We start from the raw sequence: 17,471 nt of genomic DNA, 5'->3' as shown, positions 1-17,471 counted from the left end.
GAGGGAAACAGCAAACGAGGATTCGCCGTTTTGGAGTTCACATCCCGTTGCTTCACTGGGCTGTAGCCACAAAGATGAGTTCAGGGAATGCACTGCCCTACTTAAGTGCATATTCAAATTGTGAAAAGTTGAGCATCACTAATACTCTGGTACACTTTCATACTGACGTCCATGCCAGCCATCACTAAAAACTCCCTTGGCCACGGGGGTCCAGCCCAAGAGCGCGGGGACTTCTATTTATTCTTTTTTTGGGAGCAGGACTACTGTCTCCTACGCCTGGCCCTTGAAGGAAAGGAACAAAAACCCAGGAGAGCGTAGCTGCACACTCAGTAAACTTAACGTTCCTGTAAACTTAACGTTCCTATAAACCAGTAGCATCTGAAGTGTGGTTGAAAATACAAATAAACGCGCTTGCAAGGAAGAAGTGCCTCGGTACTATCCTCGGCCCCGCCGGAAGGCCCTGGGAGATGCAGCCACAGGTCTCCTGCTACAGCCGCTGTCAGCCCCGCGCAGGGAGGGCCGCACAGCCCCCTCGCCCAGCCCCGAGGAAAAAAAAAAATCGCGGGGGATTCCAGTGCGCAGGCGCCGACCCGCCAACTCCGCAGCCCCCCAGCTCGCCAAGGCGCCTGCGCAGAGGCGTGGGTCAAGGGGAGGGTCGAGTTAGGAGGGAGAGCGGAGCGCGCGCGTAAATCCTAGAGAGGCGGGCTAAGCTGGACTGGGGGGAGGGTCCGTCTTCCGGAAAGTCTGGATTCCCGGACGAGCCGAGTTGCCGCTCACCGAACTCCCGTTCGAGAGATGATCGAAGAAAGTCGGCTACCATTTGTACCCATCGAAGAGCTCCAGATGGAAGCCGGCGCTGAATTTGGGCTGAGATTAGGACTTGCAGAAGGCCGGTCCGGAAGACTGCGGAGGGAATCTTGGCGGGCGCACGCATGCGTGGTAGATCTTCCACACGTGTGGCCGGGCCGCGGCCTCCCCGTGCTCGGAGGTCCCGCCCCCGGCCGTAGCATCTTTCCGGACGTGGGGAGCCGGTAAGCTGGAAGGGGGCTGGGCTTCGCGGCTCGGCCCCGCCTCGGCAGCCTCCAATTGGGCGCGGACGAGGGCGCCCCCACCCACCGCCCTCCTATTGGTTCGCGCATGCAAGCGACGCGTCTCATTGGACCGCGCGGATTTAGGCACCAAATTCAAAGATTTTAAAAGTACCAGCTGGCGCCTTTTAAGAGATACAGGTCTGTGAAGCAGGCAGGTTGCTCAGCTGCCCCCGGAGCGGTTCCTCCACCTGAGGCGGACTCCACGTAGTCTGGCATGAGCCGGCGCCCCTGCAGCTGCGCCCTACGGCCACCCCGCTGCTCCTGCAGCGCCAGCCCCAGCGCCGTGACAGCCGCCGAGCGCCCTCGACCGTCGGATAGTGAGTGAGGGGAGCGGGCGCGAGGGGGGCGCGCACGCCAGGAGGGGTGCACGGGGAGGGGCGCAGCCTGAGACCCTGACCCGACGTCCCTCGGAGCCTGGACGCGCGGCCACGCCACACGCCCGGCCTCGGGCGGCTGCAGTGGTTCCTGGGTCCGGGAGGAGGGCGGCTGGGTGTCGGGGGGAAGCCAGATGAGCCAGATGTGCAGGGGCGGGATGGCGGGCCGCGGGGTCACGCCACCCACGCTGACCCTGGACTGCAGCCCCGGGAGGTGCGGGTCGTGGCACCCCAGGGCGCCCTTTTTCCTCCTCGGAAGACCCACCTACCCCACCCTGCTTGAATAGGCGCCAAATGCCCCTCCCCTCCCCCACCCCGGGGCCCCCGGCGGTGACAGGGCTGCGAGCGAGCAGCCCCCAGGGCCTGGCCAGGTGCCTCACCTTCTCCCCCTGCGCCCCTTTTCTACATCTGCCCCGCACCCTCACAGCTAAAGGCAGTTTCCCCGATTTTTCGCGGTCCCAGCCTTGCTGGCGGGCGCGGGAGATCGCGCTCGCGGTTATCTCCCGCCTCCTCCGCGTGTCCCGCGCCCTGAGGGGCAGCCCCACCGATCCCTCAGGAGTTCCAAGGTCTCCCTCCCTACTCCCGCCAAATGGAGAGACCCCCCCCAACTCATTGGACCAAACTCAACTGGGACATACATCCAAACAAAAACGTTACTTTTTCCCATTTTTTTCTCCCTTTGCCCGTTAACCCAGTCTCAGGGCCTGGAGTGCAAAGGGAAGATTTTAAAAAAAGCAATTTTTACTACGAACCTTGAATTTGTCCATAGTATTAAGATGATTTTGTGAGAATCGAAGAATTGGTGACTTTTTCCCCATAACTCATGAAGAATTAGATAATCCTTTATTTCAAAGCTTGTAGAGAATTGGAAGGCACTCAAAATGCTTATTTTTATCCTCTTTGTTGCTACCTCTAAATAAAATCCATATGCACTTATTTTTACCTGAGAAATAACCCAAAATGAAAAAATTTAGCAATTCGGCATTGTACTATTTTGTAATGACTCTTCTATTAAAAAAGAACTCTAGAAAAAAATACTTAATTTTAATTTTAATAGATTAAATATATTTCTAGAAGATCCTGGATCGTCAGTCTACCATCGAAATTCTGAAGCTTGATGGCTTTATGAGGGTTTTTATTTTTTTTCTTTTTTGATAACTCCAATTGTCTTTACTACCTTGCTCCTCAGAAAGAAATGACTGCCTGTTGGAATTTTTTCCCCAGTTTACAGGTTTGAGGAGATGAAATTAAAAATACATATATGTTACCTCCAAGTAGTTTTTAAAGTAGGCTTTTGTAAAATTTTCTCTTAAAGATCACTTTATGGTCACAAGCATTGGGCCTCTTAAATTCTTAAGGAATGGCCATGCCTAACGTTGACCACATGGTCGTTATCTGTAGGTATTAGAGACTGGAACTTAATTATTTAACAGAAGTGTTACAAAGATTTTTAAGGACTGCAGCCTCATTTATGATATTTAATATGGAGGATCAGGTCTATATTGAAAAGTTAAATGTAAGATCAAACATTGTAAAATTTACTTTTCTCTATGACTGGGCTGGGAGTTGGTAAATGAGAAGTTTAAACAATGCCATGTATGAGTCTTATTAGTGTCTGCACTTGGGGGAAAAATAGGAATAGGACATTCCAAGTTCACAAAGCTAGTCAAAAGGCTAAGCAAGGATTTTCATTCAAACTTGGATCTGATTCTTATATCTATACATTCTAATGGAAAAGTATGTGTTACTCTGAAATATATACCTCTTTGTGAAATGTGTTTTACTACTTTTAAATGTTAATGATTGGCAATGTAAGGAATATGAAGAGATTTGGCTTATGTGATTAAAAATAGATTGTATTGACTAGACCCTTGTGATAGGGACTTTGCCTTGCATTTAGTCCTGTTTCATTGTCTTACTCCTATTTTATGGATGAGGAAACTGAGGTTTTAAGAGTTAACTTCTTCAGTTTTCCCTACTCAGTAAATAGCACTGTATACCTTTGATTGATACTCAAGACTTAAACCCCAGGGTGTTTTTTTACTCTCCTTTTCTTCATATCCACATCTAGTAGATTAGCTGCAAGTTGGCTTTACCCTTCTAAATAACAGACCTTGAATCTATGCAGTTATTTTCATTTCCGCTACAATCCTTCGAGTCTGGGTTTCCCACACTCTACTTCTGTGATAAACACTTCTAACTATTCTCTTTGCTTCTACTTTACTTTCCTGCAATTCATTCTCCACAATTGCCAATGATCTTTTAAAAATGTAAACCAAACTTCTCCACTTTTGACCCAACCTACCCCACAAATCTGAGATCATTCTACCTCTTCAACTCTAATTTTCAATAATCTCCCCCAACTCAGCCCTACAGATATTTCTCTTCCTTGAACACTCACATTTTTCCTTGCTTCCTGTGTTTCCCACCATCTGGAACTCTTCCACCAGAATTCCATAAGGTGTTCAGATCTCAGAATGTCAGCTTTGCTGAAAGATCATCCCTAATTAATATCTTTCTCTCTCCCTACCCTGTCACTGAATGGATGTTGGATAAATAAGTGAAATGGTTCAACTGAACTCTTAGCCGTCATCTGTTTCATTCAAGAGGTTATGAAGCCATATAATATTTTCTGTCTTTCTGGATAATAAATCAATTATATGAATACTTCACATATTTCCCAAATTTGGCCTGGTCATTGGAAAACACTTAGCTAGTTAAAAGGAATGGATTTAACCTTTTGCAAACAGTTGCTTCAGCTTCCTTTTTTATAAAACATGATGCTATTCTATTTCTTCTGCAGTATTGTTATGGAAATGAAAAATACATTAATTTCACATCTTAAAATTAAATCTACAACCAACATCCAGATTTCACTCTCATTTAATACCTTTTTCCAAAAAAAAGGAAACCAGAGTGCTTGGAGAAATGACTGATTCTAGGGCTGAAACAGGGAAATTATAAGATGCGCTTAGAGCATCTTGTAGTCCCAGAAAGTAAGGGATGTTCAAAACACAAAATGATTTCAGTATGTGAAATGGACACCAGTGTCAACTGAAAGAGCTCACAATAGCAAAAGCTGTAACAATTTGAGCAATACAATTAATAGTATTGGATTATAACCCAAAGTCTATGAGTTTATACTGATATAAATGATTGGTAGTATGAATAAATAGGAGATTAATGGACAAATCTGCTGTAAAGAAGAATTCCAAATGATTTATAAATTTACTCCCCACTCCTTTAAGTGTGAGGTGTGCATAGTGACTTCCTTCCAAAAAGTTTCAAATGGAAAAAGAACAAAAAGGAGTAACTTTACATTTGGAGCAAGCTCAGAAATACTACCTCAGCCAAGTAATCAAGGCTAACATCAGTTCAAATCATAGCACCTTACCTCTGGTCTAAAAACCCACAGCCCCAGACTAAGGCTGAGAAAAACTTGACAAATCCTAATTGTGGAACAGGCTACAAAATTACCAGTATTTCTCAGAGTTGTCAAGGTAATTATAAACAAGGAAATTGTCATAGTCAAGAGGAGCCTAAGGAGATATGATGACTACATGTAATGTATCCTGGATAAGACCCTGGAACAGAAAAAGATTTTAGGTAGAAACTACAGCAGTCCACATAAAATAGGGATTTTAGTTAATAATGCAGCAATATTGGTTACTTTGTTGTGACATGCATTACTGTTAGTAATATAAGTTGAGCAATGGGTGTACAGGAATTCTGCACTATCCTTGCAGCTTTTCTGTGAATTCAAATAAGTTTATTAAAATTCTTTTAAAATACTAAACCTTTTTTTTTTCTTTTTTCTTTTTTTTTTTTTTTAAAGACAGGGTTTCCCTCTGTCTTCCAGGCTGGAATGCAGTGGTACGGTCACAACTCCCTGCAGCCTCAACCTCCCGGGCTCAAGCAATTCTCCAGCCTCAGCCTCCCTAGTAGTTGGGACCAAAGGCGCATGCCACCATGCCCAGCTAGTTTCTCTTTTTAATTGTTATAGAGATGGAGTCTCTTTATGTTGCCCAGACTGGTCTGAACTCCTGAGCTCAAGCAATCCCCCAACCTCAGCCTCCCAAAGTGTTGGGATTATAGGCATGAGCCACTGCACCTTACCTAAATACTAAATCTAATTATTCATGTGAAAATACATGTTGTTGCAAGAGGAATGTGGTAGTCATTTTAAGTCCTTAAGTGCCAATTTCGTGAGGAAGAGTACAGATTCTAATGTTGGTATTAACTAACAAAAAAAAAAATGGGAAACATTTTTATATCATATGTCTTCATTGTGTCAGGCACTGCCATTTGCTTGGATTTTGTCATAAGCAGTAACAGTCATGTCTGGTCTTTAAGGAAATTAAAGTACTTTTTAAAATTTCAATTTGGTAGTGCTTTAAAGTAGAGTTTGATGAGGTCTGAGAAGTTCCTTCCCCCCCACCAAAAAAAAAATGAAGCTCTCCATGAGTAATGGATTAGAAGCTAAATAAGCAAAGGAAGCAGAAAAGATATTCTAAGCAGTGAAAGGCATGATGTACAAAGCCCCTGGGATGGAAAGGTCATTGTTACTAAGGACGGGCCAGCTCACATGAGAAATGTACACATTTTTTTCTTTAGTGCCTTAAGTGTGCTTGCACCATAAATTCTGACTTTTCTATCATTTTTATAAACAGTATAAATGTTATTTGTAAGATCTGTTTTTCCAGAGCACCTCATTATAATGAGGAAGAGAAATCTGGCTCATTTAATTAACTACCTGTATTGGACAAACTAAGCTACACTTCAGTGTGCTCAATTGTAAAAATAACAATTCCCCATCCTACCTCAAAAGGTTTGTAAGCATTGGAAATTGCAAACTTCTAAACAAGTATAAAGTATTTGCATCATTATTAGCTCTAATTTTAAGGAACTGTCCATATTCAAAGAACAGTGTTGAATGAAAGAGGTTCTATAGGACAACCTCCCAGTAACTGTTCTAAAGACAGCAGAAAGAGAATGACTTTGAATTCCTGAAATATTTCCAGCCTTTTTGGTTTAGGCAGCTAAACAAAGCAGAGCGTGCCCTTCATAAGTGGCTTCTGCTTTTTTATCCTCTCATGTAAATTGTGGTCATATATAAATCAAACCTAATCTTTAGTTGATTTGAGGCAAAAATAGAAGCAATCTCTTGGCATTTTTTACTTTTCCTCTGAATAAAACTAAACCACTCAGAATCATTTGTTCTAGATTTAGGGTTAATTAGGGAGCTAGAATTTGTATATTCTTTGTTTTTTATGCAGCTAAACCCTTAATTTTAGGTTTAGTGGGATCCTGGAGCACATACTATGTGTCTTTCACTGTATTAACATTGGGAATTTACAGGCAGTTTCTCTCTACAAGTTACTTTCTATGAAGGTATCCATTTGTACTTTGAGTTAAAAAGTTTTGCTCTGTGTAAAAAATGGTTAAATTTAATATGAACACATTACCAATATTTAGTGCAGACTAAACATACTGATGCTATATACATTTACTTACAGGATAAATTGTTAGCTATATATGATTGGCTTGTGTGGGGATGGTAGATGGGGCACATTTTAACCTGGCATTTTACAGGATAAATTGTTAGCTATATATGATTGGCTTGTGTGGGGATGGTAGATGGGGCACATTTTAACCTGGCATTTAAGATTCAGGCTTTCTTAGCTCATGTCCCCATTGTTTGCCTACTCTTACTCTCTGCCTTCAACAATGCTAAACAGTTTTCTGAACCCATCTACCATATTCCTTCCCAGCGTTGTGCTGTTGCTCAAATTGTGAATGCCCTTCCCAGGCCACTGTTGCCTGACAAAATCCTAATCATTTTTTAGAGTTGTGGTTCTCAACTGAAGAATAGAGGAAATTTTGCATCTGGCCTTTTCCCCTCCCCAGTATTTGGCAATAACTGGTAACTGGAAACATTGCATCTTGGGAGTGGGGGCTGCCACTGGTGTCTAGTGGGTAAAGGCTGCTTAACATCCTACAATGCACAGGACAGCCCCTGAGAACAAAGAGGTATTCACTGCAAAATGTCTGTAGCATAGGGATGGTGAAATCTTGCTTTAAAGCTATCTTAAAATGCTGCCTGCTCCATTATGTCTTAACTGATTTCTTAGGTCCTGGGGGTTGGAGCAGGGTGGTAATAAAACCCAGAACAAGTCTTTTCCCTTTTTTCTATTTATCATTAATAGCAAGTTTATCTTAAGTTAGTTAAAGCAATTGAACAGTAATTTACACCTGCTGCCCTATCACTCATATTCTTAAATCTGGTTAATTGATTAGTGTCATTCTTATTTACCAACACTTACTTTTGATTGATAGCAGAACTATTCATTCTTATGGTTCTTTGGTAAATTAGTCGTGGAATGTCTTTGTTCAGTGATTAAAGACAGCAGTTTCCAGCACATATTAGACAAGGTACAGGGAGATGTCCCTGTACTTGAGTTTACTATCCAGTAAGGTAGACAAATGCTTTGAATATATTAGGTCACCAAGAGCACCCATCAGAATAAAACTTGGAGATAAGAGCTGTGGGAATTCAGGTAGACTTTAATTTATAGATGTTTAAATGTCTTATTAGTTCTTTTCTCCACGCTACCTATAGATTTCTTGATTAGTTATTTTAAGGCTTGCAATTATTGCTAATGGTGAAATAATACACAAAATTTTTATTATTTTTATCAAGATTATTCCCTCCCTTATACATTGTCCTCCTGTACTAATCTTAACCATTTTTGCTGTCAGTGGCTTGGGTTGTGCTTACGTCAAAGAGAACCATAATGTCATTTCAAGTCCAAGGAATAAACACTGAATCTAAAAGTAGTTGTGGTTACTTTAAGGATAACTTTGACCATAGCGCCTACTCTTTTGATACATCACATTTCCTCGTTTGTTCCATAAACACAGATGTTTATTATATAGCCCCTTTTTCCACTATTTTTTACTCAGTTATAGACAACAGTCAGATGTTATAGCCATGCAGATCCAAAAGCAGTCTGTTCTGAAGTGCCTTCTCAAGAATAATATAATATGTATATACTTATAAGATTTACTTATTTTCACATATTATTGTCATGTCAATAATTAAACTTGAATAACACCACAGCTATGTAAGCAAATACATGTAGACAATACCTAATGCTGAGAGATTGCAAAGTAATCTTTGTATATCCCAATTTAAGAAGTAGGGATGTGTGGAAATTTTGCCATTAAGATGTCAATGTTATGTTCTTTTTATAGGTTGTAAAGAAGAAAGTTCTACCCTTTCTGTCAAAATGAAGTGTGATTTTAATTGTAACAATGTTCATTCCGGACTTAAACTGGTAAAACCTGATGACATTGGAAGACTAGTTTCCTACACCCCTGCATATTTGGAAGGTTCCTGTAAAGACTGCATTAAAGACTATGAAAGGCTGTCATGTATTGGGTCACCGATTGTGAGCCCTAGGACTGTAGAACTTGAAACTGAAAGCAAGCCCTTGCATAACAAGGAAAATCAACATGTGCAACAGACACTTAATAGTACAAATGAAATAGAAGCACTAGAGACCAGTAGACTTTATGAAGACAGTGGCTATTCCTCATTTTCTCAACAAAGTGGCCTCAGTGAACATGAAGAAGGTAGCCTCCTGGAGGAGAATTTCAGTGACGGTCTACAATCCTGCCTGCTACAAATACAAAGCCCAGACCAATATCCCAACAAAAACTTGCTGCCAGTTCTTCATTTTGAAAAAGTGGTCTGTTCAACATTAAAAAAGAATGCAAAACGAAATCCTAAAGTAGATCGGGAGATGCTGAAGGAAATTATAGCCAGAGGAAATTTTAGACTGCAGAATATAATTGGCAGAAAAATGGGCCTAGAATGTGTAGATATTCTCGGCGAACTCTTTCGAAGGGGACTCAGACATCTCTTAGCAACTATTTTAGCACAACTCAGTGACATGGACTTAATCAAGTAAGTACTGTTTGGAATATACATATTAGCATAATACACTGAACATTGCTGTTAGTGGCTCAGTACCACCAGCTCATGCAAAAGCTGTTGTACAGGTTGAGTGTCCCTCATCTGAAATGCTTAGTACCAGAAGAATTTCAGATGTTTTTCAAATTTTGGAATATTTGTATTATACCATACAGATTAAACAGTTGAACATCCCTAATCCGAAATCCAAAAGTGCTCCAATGTGCATTTCCTTTGAGCATCATGTCAGCATTCAAAAGTTTTCAGATTTTTGGATTAGAGATGCTCAACCTGTTGTAGATAACCTTACAATGTTGTTTAATTGCAGTAATGACTTTTGCTGGTGTTTTGCTACCTATGTGCCACTAAGATGAAAGAAAACTTTAGAATTATGCATTTAACCTAGTCATTTCAAATTTTATATTCATGCTATTACAAAACTATTTCTGTTGGATTAGGATCTTTCTTCCTTTTAGTTTTGAAATTTCTAACATGTAAGTTACATCTTTGGGGCTTAACTGTAAAACAGCCTAGTTCCAGTCTACATGTCTAATAGGCATTATGACTTGTCACACCAGAAAGTATGAAGTAATTTTTGTTCTTTCTAAGCCATTTTTGGTGCTAGGGCTCTCCTAGGTTTGACAGTGATGAAAATATGAAGATCCACAAATAGGGATTTGTGACTTTGTTTTGTTTTTTTGAGACAGGGTTTCACTCCAGTCACCCAGGCTGGAGTGCAATGGTGGCTTACTGCAACCTCTGCCTCCCAGGCTCTGTTTATGACAATTTCTTAGAAACCTGGTGCTAACCACCATTTCTTTCTCAGTCTACCAAGGAAAATCACTTAGTCAGATAACTTTGAGAATTAAGGTGATTATGCAGGCTAGAATTAGATAGGACTTAACTGGGGTTGTTTATTTTGGCTTTTTGAAAAATTATCTAGAGGTACTCTTTGCAAGTGTGAGTTTACACTGGTCTTTATGAAACAGAGCTAAAGCAAAACAGATATAAACAGCTTCTTTTTCTTATTTTTTTTTGGGACGGAGTCTCGCCCTGTTACCAGGTTGGAGTGCAGTGGCACAATCTCAGCTCACTGCAACCTCTGCCTCCTGGGCTCAAGTGATTCTTCTGCCTCCTGAGTAGCTGGGACTACAGGCGCGCACCACCATGCCCAGCTAATTTTTGTATTTTTAGTAGACACGGGGTTTCACCATGTCGGCCAGGATGGTCTCTCGATCTCGACCTCGTGATCTGCCCGCTTCGGCCTCCCAAGGTGCTGGAATTACAGGCATGAGCCTAAACAGCTTCTTGAGGGACAATCAAATCAGTACCACAGATTCCACTTTTTCTGTTTAACATAGTGAGTTTCTAAAGTTGATTTCTAATAGCAGTGTGCCTAGAGTACTTTGAAATTTGCCTATTACTTTTACCAGATAGCTAACATGGTATCATACATACAGTGGGGGCTACTATTTGATGTTTGCAGATATTGTGAAAAAATACTGTACAAAGCAGTGGTTCTTAAGCCTCAATGCACTTAGAATTACTTGATGAGGAGGGAGCTTTTTAAAAATGCAGAGCCCTGAGCTTCATTTTAGACCAATTAAAACCGCCAGGCAATTGTAATGTGGTCAGGTTTGAGAAGCACTAATAATATAAAATATCTTTTTGCACTGCTGATGTTTTTCTACTGTATTCATCTCAGCTCTTTGTGATGCTTTAATCATTTCATTTCTGGTGATTTACTTTTCCAGTGTGTCTAAAGTGAGCACAACTTGGAAGAAGATCCTAGAAGATGATAAGGGGGCATTCCAGTTGTACAGTAAAGCAATACAAAGAGTTACCGTAAGTGTTTGCAGATGATGTTTTTAGTTAAAAATGCACTGCTAGTGCTCTTCTAGAAATAGAAAAGAAAAGAGGTAATCTGGAAACCCTTCTTTACAGTCGTAAAGTATTTCAGCCTTATACTGGAACTTAGAAACCACATTCAAAAATAAAGAAATCTCAACTCAATCATTTATTTCTTGGATTCTTCCTAGAAATAGAATGTCTAAAGTAACAAAGGGAAAATTACTCAGTTCTCAGACAGAGTTGACCATTTAGTCAATCTTAGTTGCCAGTTGTGTGTATGTGTATTTTATAACATTTGGAAAATTTGGAAAAGCTGTTTTACTTTTTAGGTATTAAGTACCATATAGACTATGCATCTAAAGTGATTTCCCATAGTATTTGGTTCACAGTTTCTGTCTATAAGTTAGGCTTGATATGTGTGAGTATTTAGGTGTTGCTTTGTTTAAGTACGTGCAGGTAAATTGCATGTAGGGATAAGTCTCTTACCTAATCTTGTTTGTCATTTCTTATATGTACAAACATAAAAATGTCTCGTTGAGGATACAGGAAATAATTTCTAAATTCCATTACAACTTTTTTTTTAAATTAGGAAAACAACAATAAGTTTTCACCTCATGCTTCAACCAGAGAATATGTTATGTTCAGAACCCCACTGGCTTCTGTTCAGAAATCAGCAGCCCAGACTTCTCTCAAAAAAGATGCTCAAACCAAGTTATCCAGTCAAGGTGATCAGAAAGGTTCTACTTATAGTCGACACAATGAATTCTCTGAGGTAATTTCTTGTCTAATCATAAATCTTAAAACATAAGAGATTTAGAGTAAGAAATGTAAAAGAACTTTCAAGGTCAAAATGTAACTTGGCTCTAGATAATAACTAATTAATTCTCTGACATTAAGAAACCTGATATTGATGATCATTTAAATTTAATTATAGTATAATTAGAACTATTAGGGATTTTGTTAGCGTCCTCTTCATTTCACTCGCAATGTGGATAACAAAAGAAACATGAAATTAGGAAAGTATGTAGAAATGTATTTCTATGAATATTAGGTACTGCTTGGCATTGTTTGTGAAAGTTTAGTGATTTTGAGTTCTAATTTAGAAACACTAAGAAAATAATGAAAAACCTAGATTTTTTATAAAATTACTCAATACTACATTTTGCATTTTCTGCCTTTAAGAACCGAGGAAGAGAGTTAAGTGGAAAAAGGCAAGCTTTCTGAACTTGAAGGCCTTTTATTATACGTTCAGATCAGTGAATGATGTGTGCTAAAAGTTCTACTCACACGTAGATAACTTTGCAAGCTTAATTTAGATAACTTCCCAAAATTATAGAATATTTTCTGATTCATGTTGATCAGTAAATATAAATCCTACATAATAAAACTAGTCTTAAATTTTATGCCATAGTGACTAATGCAACATACAGATTTATTCAAAAAGCATTTATTGAGCATCTATCAGATACTGCATAGATAAAGGGCAATAGTTAGGGCAGTAGTTATCGTATGTGTGACAGTGATATTTCATACACGTATTGGGGAAGGTGCAAGGGTGTCCTTCTTGGTTTTACTAACTAAAGTACATGTAATTCTTGCTGAAATTTGTGTATGGGTTTTTTTTTTTCTTTTTAGGTTGCCAAGACATTGAAAAAGAACGAAAGCCTCAAAGCCTGTATTCGCTGTAATTCACCTGCAAAATATGATTGCTATTTACAACGGGCAACCTGCAAACGAGAAGGCTGTGGATTTGATTATTGTACGAAGTGTCTCTGTAATTACCATACTACTAAAGACTGTTCAGATGGCAAGCTCCTCAAAGCCAGTTGTAAAATAGGTCCCCTGCCTGGTACGAAGAAAAGCAAAAAGAATTTACGAAGATTATGATCTCTTATTAATCAATTGTTACTGATCATGAATGTTAGTTAGAAAATGTTAGGTTTTAACTTAAAAAAAATTGTATTGTGATTTTCAATTTTATGTTGAAATCAGTGTAGTATCCTGAGGTTTTTTTCTCCCCAGCAGATAAAGAGGATAGACAACCTCTTAAAATATTTTTACAATTTAATGAGAAAAAGTTTAAAATTCTCAATACAAATCAAACAATTTAAATATTTTAAGAAAAAAGGAAAAGTAGATAGTGATACTGAGGGTAAAAAAAAAATTGATTCAATTTTATGGTAAAGGAAACCCATGCAATTTTTACCTAGACAGTCTTAAATATAAGTCTGGTTTTCCACCTGTTAGCATTTCAGACATTTTATATTCCTCTTAATTGATACCAACAGAAATATCAACTTCTGGAGTCTATTAAATGTTTTGTCACCTTTCTAAAGCTTTTTTTCATTGTGTATATTTCCCAAGAAAGTATCCTTTGTAAAAACTTGGCTTGTTTTCCTTATTTCTGAAATCTGTTTTAATATTTTTGTATACATGTAAATATTTCTGTATTTTTTATATGTCAAAGAATATGTCTCTTTTGTATGTACATATAAAAATAAATTTTGCTCAATTAAATTGTAAGCTTAATGTTTACCTTTTATAAACATTGTAATCCTGGAAACAACTGAATTAGGAAGCTGCAGTAGACTGCATTTGTTTGTGTGAAGGCATTGAATGGATTTTTGTGATGATTTTTCTGGGGAGCTGTGGGATTTTTAGGCAGTATCCTGATCCTGGTTTTTCCCCACTTAATAGCTTAATTCAGTAGTTGTGGGGTTGGGTCTTGAGATAAACATCTCGAGATGATTCAATACAGGAAGACCATAAAAGACACTGATAAATACTGATGTGCTAATTTATCTATCACTAAACCAGCTGAACTGTGGATTAAATAGCACCCCATCCCCCTCAAAAAGCTAGAAGGATTTAAATTGTATAGAGTAAGATGCCATCTTGGCTGCAGTCAAACATTTGTGCTAATAACAAGACCCCAGAACTAGGATGACTTTATTCCTTAATTCCAAAGTTAGCTACGTTTCAGTTTCAATTATGAATATGGGGAAATCCTAAGAGGTTGAATTCAGACTAGGCCCTCCAAAGATTCAAGGGTGGGCCTCGGATGCTATCAGTTGGGCCCCAAAGAAGTTTAAGGGCTTTGCCTTTCATCTCAACAAAAACCTAAGGTAGAGGGTCCCTCCTGTCAACTCCCAGGCAATCACTGATCTTTGTCACTGCAGACTTTTCAAGGATTGTCTATAAATGGAGTCAAAGTTTGCTTTCACTGAAGGCTATTTTGACATCTGTGTGTGTGCATCAGTAGTTAATGCTCTTTTCTTACAAGGCAGTATGCTGTTGGATATACCAGTTCACCAGTTGATGGATGTTTGGCTCTTTACTCCATTTTCTGCTATTACAATTAAGGTGCTGTCAGTGCAATCAAATTAGAACTCAGGATTAAGAAACTCACTCAGAACCGCACAACCACATGGAAACTGAAAAACCTGCTCCAGAATGACTACTCGATGAATAACGAAATTGAGGCAGAAATAAAGATGCTCCTTGAAACCAGTGAGAACAAAGACACAACATACCAGATTCTCTGGTATCATTCTCTGGACACATTTAAAGCAGTGTGTAGAGGGGAATTTATAGCACTAAACGCACACAGGAGAAAGTAGCAAGATCTAAAATTGATACCTGACATCACACCTAAAAGAACTAGAGGAGCAAGAGCAAACAAATTCAAAAGCTAGCAGAAGACAAGAAAGAACTAAGAAAACTGAAGGAGATAGAGACACGAAAAACCCTTCAAAAAATCAGTGAATCCAGGAGCTGATGTTTTGAGAAGATCAACAAAATAGACCACTAGCCAGACTAATGCAGAAAAGAGAAGAATCAAATAGACGCAATAAAAAATGATAAAGGGGATATCACCACCAATCCCACAGAAATGCAAACTACCATCAGAATAAACACCTCTACGCATATAAACTAGAAAATCTAGAAGAAATGGATAAATTCCTGGACATACACTCCCTCCCAAGACTAAATCAAGAAGTTGAATCCCTGAATAGACCAATAACAAGTTCTGAAATTGAGGCAGTAATTGATAGCCTACCAACCAAAAAAAGTCCAGGAAAGGACGGATTCACAGCTGAAATTCTACCAGAGGTACAAAGAGGAGCTGGTACCATTCCTTCTGAAACTATTCCAAACAATAGAAAAAGAGGGAATTCTCCCTAACTCATTTTACGAGGCCAGCATCATCCTGGTACCAAAATCTGGCAGAGAGACAACAAAAAGAATTTCAGGCCAATATCCCTGATGAACATCAATGCAAAAATTCTCAATAAGATACTGGCAAACTGAATCCAGCAGCACCTCAAAATCCTATCCACCATGATCAAGTCGGCTTCATCCCTGGGTTGCAAGGCTGGTTCAACATATGCAAATCAATAAACGTAATCCATCACAAACAGAGCCAATGACAAAAACCACATGATTATCTCAATAGATACAGAAAAGGCCTTCGACTAAATTCAACAGCCTTTCATGCTAAAAACTGTCAATAAATTAGGTATTGATGGAACGTGTCTCAAAGTAATAAGAGCTATTTATGACAATCCCACAGCCAATATCATACCAAATGGGCAAAAACTGGAAGCATTCCCTTTGAAAACCGGCACAAGACAAGGATGCCCTCTCTCACCGCTCCTATTCAACATAGTGTTGGAAGTTCTGGCCAGGGCAATCAGGCAAGAAAATAAACAAAGGATATTCAATTAGGAAAAGAGGAAGTCAAATTGTCTCTGTTTGCAGATGACATGATTGTATATTTAGAAAACCCCATCGTCTCAGCCCAAAATCTCCTTAAGCTGATAAGCAACTTCAGCAAAGTCTCAGGATACAAAATCAATGTGCAAAAATCACAAGCATTCCTATACACCAATAACAGCCAAATCATGAGTGAACTCCCATTCACAATTATTACAAAGAGAATAAAATACCTAGGAATACAACTTACAAGGGATGTGAAGGACCTTTTCAAGGAGAACTACAAACCACTGCTCAAGGAAATAAGAGAGGACACAAAGAAATGGAAAAACATTCCATGCCCATGGATAGCAAGAATCAATATCGTGAAAATGGCCATACTGCCCAAAGTAATTTATAGATTCAGTGCTATCCCCATCATGCTACCATTGACTTTCTTACAGAATTGGAAAAAACTACTTTAAATTTCATATGGAACCAAGAAAGACCCCACATAGCCAAGACATTCCTAAGCAAAAAGAACAAAACTGAAAGCATCATGCTACCTGACTTCAAACTATACTACAAGGCTACAGTAACAAAAAGCATGGTACTGGTACCAAAACAGATATATAGACCAATGGAACAGAACAGAGGCCTCAGAAATAACACCACACATCTACAACCATCTGATCTTTGACAAACCTGACAAAAACAAGCAATGAGGAAAGGATTTCCTATTTAATAAATGATGTTGGGAAAACTGGGTAGCCATATGTAGAAAGCTGAAACTGGATCCCTTCCTTATACCTTATACAAAAATTAACTCAAGATGGATTAACGACTTAAACATAAGACCTAAAACCATAAAAACTCTAGAAGAAAACCTAGGCAATACCATTCAGGACAAAGGCATGGGCAATTACTTCATGAACAAAACACCAAAAGCAATGGCAACAAAAGCCAAAATTGACAAATGGGATCTAATTAAACTAAAGAGCTTCTGCGCAGCAAAAGAAACTATCATCAGAGTGAAGATGCAGCCTACAGAATGGGGGAAAATTTTTGCAATCTATCCATCTGACAAAGCGCTAATATCCAGAATCAGCAAAGAACTTAAACAAATTTACAAGAAAAAACCCCATCAAAAAGTAGGTGAAGGATATGAGCAGACATTCCTCAAAAGAAGACATTTATGCAGTCAACAAACATATGAAAAAAAGTTCATCATCACCCGTCATTAGAGAAATGCAAATCAAAGCCACAAGGAAATACCATCTCATGCCAGTTAGAATGGCGATCATTAAAAAGTCAGGAAACAGCAAATACTGGAGAGGATATGGAGAAATAGGAAAGCTTTTACACTATTGGTGGGAGCGTAAATTAGTTCAACCATTGTGGAAGACAGTGTGGCAATACCTCAAGGAACTAGAACCAGAAATACCATTTGACCCAACAATCCCATTACTGGGTATATACCCAGAG

At 39.2% G+C, this 17,471-nt stretch overlaps 1 protein-coding gene across 1 annotated transcript; it reads left to right on the top strand.

Moving 5' to 3' along the window:
• Positions 1-255: 255 nt before the first annotated feature.
• On the top strand, positions 256-13,811 carry FBXO5 (F-box protein 5). Its single transcript, XM_054491200.2, has 5 exons — positions 256-1,408; positions 8,720-9,434; positions 11,195-11,285; positions 11,881-12,063; positions 12,927-13,811. Exons 1-5 carry the CDS (start codon positions 1,306-1,308, stop codon positions 13,176-13,178), a joined length of 1,344 nt encoding a protein of 447 aa, XP_054347175.2. The 5' UTR covers positions 256-1,305; the 3' UTR covers positions 13,179-13,811.
• The last annotated feature ends 3,660 nt before the right edge of the window (positions 13,812-17,471 follow it).

This window comes from Pongo pygmaeus, chromosome 5 (assembly GCF_028885625.2).
Source record: "Pongo pygmaeus isolate AG05252 chromosome 5, NHGRI_mPonPyg2-v2.0_pri, whole genome shotgun sequence".
NCBI classification, from domain to species: domain Eukaryota; kingdom Metazoa; phylum Chordata; class Mammalia; order Primates; family Hominidae; genus Pongo; species Pongo pygmaeus.
The sequence above is the reverse complement of the archived record's forward strand: the minus strand, read 5'-3'. Positions and strand labels throughout refer to the sequence as shown.

What these genes read in the sequence shown, in the direction of transcription:
- FBXO5 (XM_054491200.2), top strand. Translation starts at nt 1,306, where the DNA reads ATGAGCCGGCGCCCCTGCAGCTGCGCCCTACGGCCACCCCGCTGCTCC. An exon ending in GCGCCCTCGACCGTCGGATA is followed by an intron (nt 1,409 to 8,719) that starts GTGAGTGAGGGG and finishes TTCTTTTTATAG; the next exon opens with GTTGTAAAGAAGAAAGTTCT. An exon ending in AAGCAATACAAAGAGTTACC is followed by an intron (nt 11,286 to 11,880) that starts GTAAGTGTTTGC and finishes TTTTTAAATTAG; the next exon opens with GAAAACAACAATAAGTTTTC.